Below are 13,286 nucleotides of genomic sequence, written 5' to 3'. Positions count from 1 at the left end.
CATGGGAGGAGACATGGGAGAAACGCAGCAGGAACTGAGGGCTGCCCTAGCTGGAGTTCTGGGTCTTTCTCAAGCTAAACAGCTGCAGATGCTCAAGGGAGTGGAGGAGGAGTGGATGAGGGTGTCGAGAGAGGGATGAAGACAGGCAAACTGATCTGGAGACGCAGCAGGTCCTAAGAGGGAGATGTCCTTAGATTCCTAAGAGAGGATTATCTCCATCATCCTGTTGGCACCAGGAAAAGGGACATGAAGAGGCAAACTGAGCAAACAAGGACAGAACCATACTCCTTTTTTCCCCCCAAGACAAGCCAGGACCCGTAACTCACCAGCCACTCATGATAAGATTCCCTGTCTGGTGCCAAAAGGGCTAAATTATGCCAACCTCACTCTCATCTCCCGTGTCCCTCTCCCCTGACCTGTCTGTCCTTCTCTGTGTCTGCTCCAGTGCCTGCCCCTCCCCTGTTCCTCCCTGCCTTCCCCTCTACCTCTGGTCTGCATAGCCCCAGCTGGAGCTGACCCCTCTGCTGGACTCTACCCCCCCCCACTGCCCAGGCCCCCACCCAGGCATTTCCCAAGAGGGGCCCAGGTGGCAGTGGTCTGGTGCTAGCTTGGCAGAGGCTGCCCCCCAGGGGACTGAATGAGATCCTGGGGATGAACAGAAGACGCTGCCCCCCCCCATCCCTCATCATTCATGTCTGTTTCTCTCTCAGAGTCTGTGCCGATGGCTGTCATCATCGGTGTGGCCGTAGGAGCTGGTGTGGCCTTCCTGGTCCTAATGGCAACCATTGTGGCCTTCTGCTGTGCCCGTTCCCAGAGAAGTACGGGAGGGAGACCCGGGATCTCAGGGAGGGGGACAGAGAAAAAGGCCAGGCTTAGACTGCCCCGGCGAGCAAGTAAGCAGGAGTGCAATGAACAGTGCTGTGAGCTCCTGGGGCAGGGATGGGTTGTGTGAAGTGTGGTACAAGTGGGAACTGGGCTGAACTGGCCTAGACTGACCCTCATCCAGCAGGGCAGACAGCCAGCACTTGAGGTTGGGACCTCTGAGGGATGGGAGAGGAAGAGAGGTGATTTGATGGTTCATCATTGTTGATCATTGTGCTGCAGGTCACCTACCCAGAGGACAAAAACTAGGCAACTTTTAGTCATTCTAGTGTTTGTAAAGTGCTTAAAGAATAGTGTGCACGCTGGGCTGAGCTCTGGAGTTACCTGTGATTAACGGGAGGCAGCATAGAGATACATACAAGGGAGGAATGGTCATCATGAGTCTCCATGACTTCCATTGCTCCCCCAAGGGAGCACATTTTCTTGAAGATTCTCTACCAGAGTTCCCCAGCTAGAAAACAGGCTGCTCCCGTAGCAACTGTAAAGCTTCCATTGTGGAAGGATGGACAGGGAAACTGAACCCCTATGGGTTGGCTTCTGCTGCAGGTGATTGGGTGGCCACAGGACCTTCAAGGTCCTTTCTAACACTTTTCAGATATATGGTTCTATGAATGGAGAGCTCCGAGCCTGGTGAGAAAGTCAGAGAAACCTTCTAGAAGGAAATGAGAGTTCATAGGAGGAAAAGGATCTAGTTTAGTAAAATGGAAGAATGAATGGGATAGCTTCTCCAGCCCAAAGTGTGTGTGGGGGAGGAGGGGGGAACTGAGGTACAGGAGCAAGGTATCAGGCAGCCCATTTGGCCAGCTTCCTTGCAGTCACAGAGCCCACAGCAAATCCACACAGGTGTTCAGTGGGTGGGATTGGGGCTGGCAAAGCTTCTGGGCTCAGGAGCTGAAAAGAAGTGGTAGGGTGAGGGGTGGTATGGGGGTGAGTGGGGTGTGTGTGTGATATCTATAGATATAATGCTTGAAATAGAGGGCTGAATTTGTTGCCTGTGCTTCTCTGTGTTACGTCCAGATCTCAAAGGTGTTGTGTCAGCCAAAAATGATATCCGAGTAGAGATCGTCCACAAGGAACCTAATTCTGGTCGGGAAAATGAAGAGCACCCGACTATCAAGCAGTTGATGGTAAGAATGCTGGTTAGGCCTCTCCCCATCTTGGGATGCTGTGTCTGGAAGGTCTTGGGGCCAGACAATTCTCATTGCCCTCCATACCTCTCAGAAGGAATGTACCAGTCAAGATAAGCTTGTCTGCCCCTCCTGCAGACCAGAAACATCCTCTTAGCCAAAGAACATGGATCTGAGTGCTGGCTGGACTATGATGTGTGATTGTATGATTGGGAAATCCAGCACCCAAAGATATCTAAGAAGCAGTTCCAGGCCTCAGAGAGAGCCTGACCACTGAATTGGTCAAGAATATAAGCTTAAATGGCCATATGTTGCTGCATATGATCCGACACACACACACACACACACACACACACACACACACACACGGATATTGATATTCAGTACATCCCTACACATGCAACCTTAAAAAGTGTAGGCTCTTCCTTGGAAACTGGATAGCCCACCAAAGTCAAACTCAAAAGTTCTCTAGTGGTGGCTCAGGCCCATATTCCTGGCTGATCAGGAGGCTGAGATGGAAGAATCTCCAATGGAATCCAGCTCAAGCAGACAAATCTGAGAGACTTATCTCCAACAAATCAGCAAAAAGCCAGAAGTGGAGATGTGGGTCCAGTTTGGTACAACACCAGCCTTGAGAACTTCCCCAGCAACACCCAGCCTCTTCCTCTCTTCCTGATCCCCTTTCATGGACCAAACCACTATACTCAGGCATAAGCCTAAGTGACTATGCCAGACTGTGGCTGGAATATGTTTGGTTGGAGGCAGCAGAGCAAGGAATACAAACACGGGCTTCATTTAACATGGGTTAAACAGATAAACGCCCCACAGATCTTGGAGAACACAGAACAGTTTTCTTCTGTAAGGGTCGGGGTGGGGATGGTCTGTGGTTCCAGAACTCTCCAATGGTACCTAAACCTGAGGATGTCAAATCTCTCACATAAAGATGACAGCATGTTTGCATAGAACCTACAGGCATCTTTCCAAATATGTTAAATCACCTCTAGATTACCTATTTTTAAAAAGGGCACTGGTGATTCATACCTGTAATCCTAACTACTCAAGAGGTTGAGATCTGAGAAACATGAGTCAAAGCCAACCCAGGCAGAACAAATCTGAGAGACTTGATCTCCAGTTAACCAGCACAAAGCCAGAAGTAGCAGTGTGGCTCAAGTGGCAGAGTGCCAGCCTTCAAACAACAAGCCAAGTAAGAATAAGAGGCCTTGAGTTCAAGCTCCAGAGTTCGTGTATGCGCATGCTCTCGAGCGCGCACACACACACACACAACTAATACAACGTAAATGCTATGTAAATTATTGTTACACTGCATTATTTAGGGAATAATGAGAAGGAAAAACAATCTGTACATGTTTACCGAAGATGCAAATTTCCCGCAAATATTTTCCATCCACTGCTGGTTGAATTCACAGATGTGGAACCAGAGGCTCTGGAAGCCTGACTGCAAGTGCTCAATGTTTGGCTCTTCCTGTTGCTCTAAAATCGCCCACTAGATGGTGAACAACAGCTACTCTACTCATCTCCAACAGAGGTGCCAGCATTTACTGAACTGAGTTTCCTGCCACATTCTCATCAATTTTCAGGGCCTATTAATCCCACTTCAAAAAGAAAAAATGTTCATGCCAGGCACCAGTGGCTCACACCTGTAATTCTAGCTATAGGAGGCTGAGGTCTGAGGTTCAAAGCCAGCCAGGACAGGAAAGCCTATCAGCTTCCTATGTCCAGTTAGCCACCATAAAGCTGGAAGTGGAGCTGTGGACCAACTGGTAGAGTGCCTACCTTGAGCAAAAAAGCTGACAGCACCCAGACCTTGAGTTCAGGTCCCAGTATCAGCACGCACACACACACAGCACTTGCCACATTTCTTAATCTACCTTTCAGAGCCCCTGCAAAAAGAATCCTTCTAAAATCTGACTGTGTCTGTCCTGCTTCTGTCCTTTGGTGGTTCCCGTGCCTGCTGGATAAAGTTCAGCTGCCTAGCATGTCAACAGACCCTTTGCTGAGCGGCAGCTGCCAACCTTTCTGCCTCCATCTTCTAGCCAAATACATCTGTCTAGACACACCACAGAGCTCGTGACTCCTGACCTTGGGGTTCTTTCCTACCTGCAAAGGCCTGTGTGCTGGGGGCCATTCCCTCTCCTGTTGGTTTGTCTGTTGGATTCCATGTTCTCTTAAGCATGAGTTCAATTGTCATTCACTCCATGGTGTTCCTGGCCTGTCCCTCCCCACACGGCTAGCCAGCTCTACAAGGCTTGCTCTTCCCACACACTTCGTGTGTGCCTCTTTCCACGGGCGGGCGTTGTTCTAATTACACGGAAACCTCCCGGCTATTCTAGAGCTCTCACAGGGCAACAATCACTGTCCTACATCTGTTGTCATCTATTTCCCTTGGGGCCTAACAGTGCTTGACATGGACAAAGTATTTAATTTGACGAGAAAGAGAAACTACAGCCCAGACCTAAGAAGGAATGAATGTTTCTGTACTTAAGCTTCCTCTGGTCTATCCTTCATCCCCAATGAGCCCCTGGATTCCCTCTCAATGGGAGCTCAGACAACACTATGCCTTCTGAAAAGAATGATTGTCACAGTATTTTGTAAGAGCAGAGGGGATGTTTGGCAGAAGGGTCTCGCCCTATGGCCAGCTTCCATCTGGAGGAGATCTTTATCCTTCCCCCTCTGAGCTTGGGACAGTCCTCTCCTCAAGGGACACAGGTTTAGGAGTTTTGTTTGGTGGGAGAGAAAAGCCCCAATTCAAAGGGAGCTAGAACATTTTCTAGAAAATGAAGAGAAAAACCACCACCACCAACAACAACAACAAAAACCCTCCGTGAAGAAGTAATCACATGGAAGTACTTTGGTTGACTTTGAGGAGCTCCAAAAGGAGCCAAGGAAAGCAAATTGCAAGAGAGAAGAAACTGCCCGCTTAGAGAGTAGGTGGTATCCTGACCTAGACTGGACAATCAGCAGAAGTGACTCATGGAAATGATCTCCTATTGGGGGTGAAGCCACATCATGTTTATTCAGATTATTTCATATACCGACTGTGTGCTCAGTCCAGTTTGTTCCTTGTCCTGTGCCTAATTTTTGCTCCTATGGCTTAGAGCTAAAGCCACTACACTCACTCATTCAACATCCTGGAAATGCTCTGTTACATATCAGGCAAGGCTCTGGGCAAAGAATTAATAGATTCCATTCCCAGAAACATTTTGGGCCAAGACCACAGCATACAAAGTATTTGGTAGGGACCTAGAGAGAACATAAATGTCCTCCCTCTTAAGAGGTTTGGCATCTGTTAAGGAAGACAACTTTCCAATGCATCTGAGTCACAGCTGTGGACAACAATGTAACCCACTGTGTTAGTCACTAAGTACTTGAGAAAAATCAACGTGAAGAGAGAAAAGACTTATTTTGGCTCATGGCTTCTGAGGTTTCAATCCATAGTGACTTAGCTTTGTTGTCTTTGGACCTGTGGCCAAGGTCTCATGACAGAAAAGGCTGCTTACCTCATGAGAGACCAGAAGCAAAGTGGGGGCGGGGGGGGGAATGAAGGTCCCAGTGTTCTCTCCAAGGACACACCCCCAGTCACCCAACTTCCTTCCAGAAGTCTATATCTCCTAAAGTTTCCGCATCCCTCAGTAGTGCCAAAGGCTGGCAGCCAAGCCTCATCACATGGGCTTTTGGAGGTTATTCCAGATCCAAAGCATAACACCCATGATTCCCACATGCCACGTGTTCCTGTTCTTTGTGATTCCTTCTGAGGCTCTTCATGAAGCCCTGGTCAAGCTTGGGGGCCTGCCCCACAAAGCCAGGTCTATTCCCAGGAGTTCATGTCCCCTGATTATTCATCTCCAGCTCCATCTTCCTGACACACACAACTGTATCTTAATCTCTGTATTTTGGGCCCTTAGCACCTGTGCTAGGTCAGCAATTTTTTTAAAAAATAAATACTCAATGAATCAAATTGAATTGATGAAATGAGCCCCCTGGAGCTGATGCCCTAGCTCAACTAAAGAAAGCGTGTCCTTACAGACCTACCCTAAACCTCACCCATTCCTTCTTCCCTCCTTCAGTCTCCTAGGATGAGCATTCCAGGCACATGGATAAAATACTGAATCTCACCCCCAAATCCGAACTATTACAGTCCAAGCAGTAAAGGGGGGGGGAGGGGGAGGGAGCTTACATGGCAATTGTTTGAGCTCATTTTCCACATCTTCTCCACGGAGAAGGTGGAGTTGAGCCAACTTTCTATCCACTGAATCATCATATTTGGATTATAGATGGACCGGGGTGAATTCCAGCAAGACTCAGTGCTGAAGCAGCTGGAGGTCCTCAAAGAAGAGGAGAAGGAATTTCAGAACCTAAAGGTAAGCACGGCCAATGGGTTCTGAAGATGCAGTTCCCATTGGATCTGATGGCCTTGAGGCTAACCCATATTAAGACCCAGAGGAAGCAGAAGAGCAAGGCCAGAAGTACCCACCCATTCCCGAGTACTTGTCCTCTCCTCCCTTTCGATAACAAGGCTGAGACATTTAGGTCTGAGTTCTCCCACCCCACCCCAGTTTGCCTCTCCAATAGCCTTCTCACAAATAGATTTTAGAATTCGCTGCTCATGTTCTGGGCATGCGCACACACACAGGGTCTGCTCTTCAAATGATCTTGCCTTGTTCTGACAGAAACCTGGTCAGGAGTCTTCTGACCACCTGCCAGCTTCTCCTGGCATCTTACCTCCTGCTCTTGCCCATCCAGGACCCCACCAATGGCTACTACAGTGTGAATACATTCAAAGAGCACCACTCCACACCAACCATCTCCCTGTCCAGCTGCCAGCCAGACCTGCGTCCTGCAGGCAAACAGCGCGTGCCCACCGGCATGTCCTTCACCAACATCTACAGCACCCTGAGCGGCCAGGGCCGCCTGTACGACTACGGGCAGAGATTCGTACTGGGCATGGGCAGTTCCTCCATCGAGCTCTGTGAGCGCGAGTTCCAGAGGGGTTCCCTCAGCGACAGCAGCTCTTTCCTGGACACGCAGTGTGACAGCAGCGTGAGCAGCAGCGGCAAGCAGGACGGCTATGTGCAGTTCGACAAGGCCAGCAAGGCTTCAGCCTCCTCTTCTCACCACTCCCAGTCTTCATCCCAGAACTCCGACCCCAGTCGACCCCTGCAGCGGCGGATGCAGACTCACGTCTGAGCAGCGGCATGGAGGACACCCGTGGGTGGGGATGGGCCAGGAGAGGAGGGCAGGGCCCCAGCACTGATGCCATGTTGGTCTCTGAGCACCTCTGCCACCATCTTCCTTCACAGCTCTGATCAAGCACAAATCTGGTCCCCATCTGCAGCGAGCCCCAGGCGGGTGGGTGGGGGTATGGAAAGAGGATGTCGCTGAGTGCACTGTGCTTGGGCAGTGGACACACTGGTTCCCCCCCTGGCCCCTTCCTGGAGACCCTTCCACCACCTGCTCCTCCCACAGGCTCCCGTGGCAGCTATGACTTTGCTTTTTCTGAAACTGCCGTCCACTCTCCGGTCTCCCCTTTGGGGCTTTCCTCCCCTCGATGCTCGTAAGCACCCCACCCCACCTGTGCTTGTGCTCCTCCTAGCCCTGGGAAAGGGGGAGCTCTTCCCAGCACTGAGCTCCCCCAGAGGACCTCACCCCTACCCCACCCACCTGGCTTTCCTGCTGCTTAGTACAAACATGCTATGGAGGCTTAAGGAGTCAGAAATAGTCCTGACCAAAGGAGCACACTGCTAGGGAGTCCATGCCCAATTTGTGTGGTGTTTTGTGACCATATTCTTGCAGTTCTGTCATTAGACTTGATGCCTCTGAATGTGGAGGTAGGCTGGCCCAGTCAGAGCCTGTGGTGGTGGGGTGGGGACTAAGAAAGGGGAGGAGGGAGAATATGAACTCCTGGGAAAACATCTCAACCCACCCACCCCTGGCCAGGCTGTGCGGTTCAAAGCCTTCTCTTCCCCCATTCTCCCTACCCCCCCCCAGCTTTGTGTACTCCCCTCTTCCCCCACGGCACAATTGGAGTTAATATAAGAGCTTCTCTGGTCAGGGTTTTTGGACCAGTCATTGAAGAGGGTTTCCTGGGGTGGAGTGGGAGGGTATGGGTTTGAAGGGGCTGGAGTCACGTCTTTCGGAGGCTGAAACTCTCCTCCTTGGCTATGAACATAAGAAACAATGATCCAGTCTCCAAGAAGAATCTGTAGGAAAGCGTATCTGCGTCTCCCCCTTCCTTCTCCCTCACCCCCAACTGAGAATAAATGTTAGGGCCATGACCCCAACAAGCCCACTTTGTTCTTTTGTACCTACAGAGCTACAGGAAGAACCCAGGATCTCTGAGTATGCCTTAGGAACCCCAAATCCTTTGCGCTTCTCTGCTTTTATCTTACCAGACAGGAAAGGATGCTGACTGGGGCTGCTTGTGGGGGCAATGGAACCTTCCAGAAGTCTTACCCCCTGTGTAAATGCCCCCCTCCCCCGGTCATGCAAAATTAGTCCTCACTAACTGCAAGGCTTGCCAGGTATATATGAGGCAATGTGGTCACCCTGGACACCAGCCAGGTCATTCTGCTCTTTCTCTCAGCCCAGAACTGAATAGGGAAGGGCACTCCCTGGGCTTCAGATTCAGGGAGGGGACCCTTTTGGAAGCACATTGATAACCAACATTCAACTGTGTTGCAAGAGTGGCCTCGCATGGTTGGAAGCTCGATATTATCATGGTAGATGGGCTGAATGAACAGGGGTAAATTACTGCTGGCACAAGGCAGTAGGATTCAAATGGAAATCTGTGTGTGTGTGTGTGTGTGTGTGTGTGTGCGCGCGCGCGCGCGCGCGCGTGCGCGCGCGCACGCACGCGTGCATGTGTGCCAGTACTGACCCTTGAATTAAGAACAGTAGCTTTGGGCCAGGAGTTTAGCCTAGTGGTAGAGTGCTTGCCTAGCATGCACGAAGACCTGGGTTCGATTCCTTGGTACCACATACATAGAGAAAAGCCAAAAGTGGTGCTGAGACTCAAGTGGTAGAGCTCTAGCCTTGAGGAAGTCCAAGGACAGTGCTCAGGCCCTAAGTTCAAGTCCAGGACTGGCAAAAATAAATAAATAAATAATAAAAATAGAAAGTACCTTAGCTTTTCCCTTCAAGGCTAGCCCTCTACCACTTATGCCACAGCTCCACTGCTGGCTTTGTGCTGGTAAATCAGAGATAAGAGTCTCAGGAAGTTTCCTACCCTGGCTGGCTTTGAACCCTCAGATCTCAACCTCCTGAGTAATTAGGTTAACAGGCATGAGCTACCAGTGCCCAGCTTCACATGAAATATTGGAGAACCCAAATTGTTTTTAAGGCTAGAAGGGTCTCTGGCTACTTCTCCAGCTTTCCTTAAAGTCCCTACCTGTGTGGTCTTAGATTCTATGTAGATCCTTTATAGTTCCTCCATTCAGAGGAACTTGCTGCTTCACCTTTTTTTCTAGTGCTTCAAAATCTCCCAGTTCCCAGAGCCTTGGCGTGTCCCTGAGCTTCTCTGCTCCAGGTGAGTGCTCACCACTTTAAATCACAGCTCCACTTCTGGTTTTCTGATGGCTCATTGGAGTTAAGAGTCTCAAGGACTTTCCTACCTGCGCTGGCTTCAAACCACAGTCCTCAGATCTCAGTCTTCTGGGCCTGATGATGCCATTCTTGCCTGGTACAGACATCAGAACTATTGTCCTGTGCCCTCTCTAGGTTCATTTCAACAAGCTCTTTCTCTTCCATTTTTTTTTAATCCCTCTTCCATTTTCCCCTCTTCCTTTATAGGACTGCTAATAGGACAAGGCTCCTAGATCTTGTACAAAATGCCTTGATGTGGTAGAACAAGGAAGCTTTGTCCATTGATTTCCCCAGGCCTTCCCCACCTTAGAGATGAGTGGACAATCAACATCCAAGATATAGCCTACCTTGCTATTGACCTTGGAGATCTCCCTCCCCCCTACACACACACAGATGGAGGTGAACTTTCCTGCCTAGAATAGCAGAGTAAACTGAAGAAGGGGAAAGAAATCTGAATAGAACAGAATGAACCCTTCTCCCTCCTGAGTCTTGACACTCCCAGAGGAAGAATGTGGCTTATCACAAAAGAGGAAAAGAGAATGCAGAATGTGAGGCGAGACTGGGAGTGTGCATGGAAGGAGAGACTAAGCTGTATGGTACCTAACCCTGTGGCTCCCTCTAGTGACCAAATGCAATCAGAGACAGAAGTTACAGTCAAAAGAACAGCATCGAGGAAAAAAAATCGGGGCAACTGGGCAACTCTGAAGCATGGAAGAACCCACACTGAGCTATGTGTGTATCTCAGTTATCTAGCACTATTAACTCTCTCTCTCTTTCTCTCTCTCTCTCTCTCTCTCTCTCTCTCTCTCTCTCTCTCTCTCTCTCTCTCTCTCTCTCTCTCTCTCTCTCTCTCTCTCTCTGTCTCTCTCTCTCATTCTCTCTCCCCCTCCCTTTCTCCCTCTCTCCCTTCCTCCCTCCCTCTCTCTCGGGCTTGAACTCAGGGCCTCACATTTTTACCTGCATTTTTTTCATTGTTTCTTTCTTCTTTTTTTTTTTGCCAGTTCTGGGCCTTGAACTCAGGGCCTAGGCACTGTCCTTGGAGCTTTCTCAAGGCTAGAGCTCTACCACTTGGCCACAGCATCATTTCTGGCTTTTTTTTTTTTTTCTGTGTATGTGGTACCGAGGAATCAAACCTGGGTCCTCATGCATGCTAGGCAAGCACTCTACCACTAGGCTAAACTCCTGGCCCTGTCTCTCTCTCTCTCTCTCTCTCTCTCTCTCTCTCTCTCTCTCTCTCTCTCTCTCTCTCTCTCTCTCTCTCTCTCTCTCTCTCTCTTTTGGTAGGGAGGGCGGTGGTCACCGGGCTTAAACTCTGGCCTGGATGCTGTCCCTGAGCTCTTCAGCTCAAGGTTACCACAGCCTCACTTCCCATTTTTAATTGGAGATAAGAGTCTCTCAGCTTCGTGTTGCCCAGGCAACATGAGATCCTCAGATCTCAGTCTCTTGAGTAGCTAGGATTACAGGTATGAGCCACCGTGCCCAGCTTTACTTGCCTTTTTCACTAAAAGCTGGCACTCTACCTCATGAGTTATACCTCCATTTCCAGCTTTCTGAAATTTAAATGGAAATAAGAATTTCAAAGAGGGCAGTGAGTGTGGCCTAGTAGTGGTAGAGTGCTTGCTTAGCATGCACGAAGCCCTGGGTTCTATTCCTCCCTACCACATACATGGAAAAAGAAATAATGCTGTGGTTCAAGTGACAGAACACTAGTCTTGAGCAAAAAGAAGCTCAGGGACAGTGTCCAGGCCCTGAGTTCAAGTCCCAGGCCTTGGAAAGAAAAAGAAAGAAAGAAAGAAAGAAAGAAAGAAAGAAAGAAAGAAAGAAAGAAAGAAAGAAAGAAAGAAAGAAAGAAAGAAAGAGGGAGGGAGGAAAAAGAAAAGAATCTCAAAGACTTTTCCGCCCAAGCTGGCTTTGAATTAAGATCCTCAGATCTCAGCCTCCTGAGTAGCTAGGATTAGATTATAATTAGATGTGAACTATCACCAATCAGCACTATCAACTTTTTTTTTTATAAGCATGAGGATCCAGAAAAACAACCATGACAATGGGACATGATTCAAAATGAATAAATAAAGTTCTGGGAAGCCCCAAATTCCCTCATAGGTGATTTCACAATTAATGAAATGAGCATTTGTTATTTCAACTCTTACTTAACCCTCCCAATTCTACCATATATCACTGTGTTTTTACTGATGTGTCAGTGGGGTTCACAGAAACCAAAAGGTTTCATCAAGATCATAGAGCTAACAAGTGGCAAATTTGAGATTAAAACACAATTTCCACTAGACGTTTCCATTCCCACAGTGCAAATTCCAAGTCATTCTCATTCCAGGGTAAGGGTGAACGGGAATGGTGGCACAGACAGACTGCCACTCCAAGGGCAGGCTGGGAAACCACAAGCCCCAGCTCCATTACCAAGGTCAAATTCCATCCTCCACCTTAAGTCCTCAAATAACCTGAAAAGACCACAACCCCCTCTGAAACAAGGCTATTCTGTGTGTCAACTCCCCCCCACCCCCTACCAAGGCCAGGATCCAGTTTTCTGATAGATCTAACTTCATTATTGGCTCAGAGGCACTGGATGGGAGCCCAGTTTCTAATTCTCAGGCTTGCTATCAGTCTGTAAAGGCCAAGGTTATTTCCACCATCTCTTCAACTTCCAGGGAAAAGGAAGTGTTCTCACATGAAGAGCTAAAATGCCACATCAAATCTATTTCTGCCAAGACCTCTTTAAGTAAATCCTAATAAAGTTCTAGCCCTGGAAGTCACCTTGGAGTTTCCAGAATGGGGAAAAAAAAAACTCAAAGGAAATGAAAACAAATAGGAGGTGGTCCTTGGGAGATTTCTCAGAACAGGAGAAAGGAAATCCATCCTTTCTTCCCAGTTCCTTCTCAGGGCACTTGCTATGATGGAGCTTGTCCTTGAAACTCCCAAGTTATATGTCTAGTTGTATAAGACAGCTCTTCCCAGTGCATGTGCAGTTGGCAAATAACCCCAGAACAAAACAACAGGAGAATCTGGTCACTGGTGGTCTTCTCTAAAAACTTCTCTATAAAACTACTTTTATTCTCTCCCCTACTCCCTCTCCCTCCCAGCTAAGGGGGCCTCAGGCACATTAGGAAACTGTCTCACCCCTCAGCCATACCCATCAGCTCCCCAACTCTCTACTAAAATAAAGCATAGCCTAGGGCTGGTGGCTCACACCTGTAATCCTAGCTACCCAGGAGGTTGAGCTATGAGGATCATGGTTCAAAGCTGGCTTGGACAGGAAAGTCTGTGAGACCCTTATCTCCAATTAACCACCAGAGGAAGTGGCTCAGTTGCTCAGACTCATAGAGTAGTACTAACCTTTAGCAAAAGACCTCAGGGATGGTACCCAGGCCATGAGTTCAAGCTCCACAACTGACATTAAGTAAATAAATAAATAAAATGAAGTATAGAATTGAAACCAATTTGTACAACTATTTAACGATATTATAAGGAGCCGGGTCGGAGGCTCATACCTGTAATCCTAGCTAATCCGGAGGCTGAGATCTGAGGATCACTGTTCAAAGCCAGCTTGGGCACTAATGACCCTAAAGACCTTCAGACTCTTATCTCTAATTAACCTATAGAAAACTGGAAGTGGGGCTGAGGCTCAAGGGGTAGGATGGTAGCCTTGAGCTGAAGAGCTCAGGG

At 48.7% G+C, this 13,286-nt stretch overlaps 1 protein-coding gene across 4 annotated transcripts in view; it reads left to right on the top strand.

Moving 5' to 3' along the window:
• Kirrel3 (kirre like nephrin family adhesion molecule 3) overlaps positions 1 to 8,311 on the top strand; it is a 537,752-nt gene extending 529,441 nt beyond the window's left edge. For 2 of the 4 annotated variants that reach the window (XM_090319700.1, XM_090319699.1), the window contains 4 exons: positions 711 to 818; positions 1,900 to 2,009; positions 6,302 to 6,388; positions 6,771 to 8,311. In XM_090319700.1, the coding sequence (XP_090175826.1) occupies positions 711 to 818; positions 1,900 to 2,009; positions 6,302 to 6,388; positions 6,771 to 7,214 (749 nt within the window). In that variant the 3' untranslated portion in view covers positions 7,215 to 8,311. Of the gene's footprint in view, positions 1 to 710; positions 894 to 1,899; positions 2,010 to 6,301; positions 6,389 to 6,770 lie in introns of all 4 variants that reach the window. The other 2 variants (XM_090319698.1, XM_090319697.1) reach the window with 1 other exon arrangement.
• Positions 8,312 to 13,286: the final 4,975 nt, after the last annotated feature.

The sequence above is a fragment of the Megascapheus bottae genome, chromosome 27 (assembly GCF_031878675.1).
Source record: "Megascapheus bottae isolate mThoBot1 chromosome 27, mThoBot2.hap1, whole genome shotgun sequence".
NCBI classification, from domain to species: Eukaryota; Metazoa; Chordata; class Mammalia; order Rodentia; family Geomyidae; genus Megascapheus; species Megascapheus bottae.
This window is presented reverse-complemented; position numbering and strand designations above follow the sequence as displayed.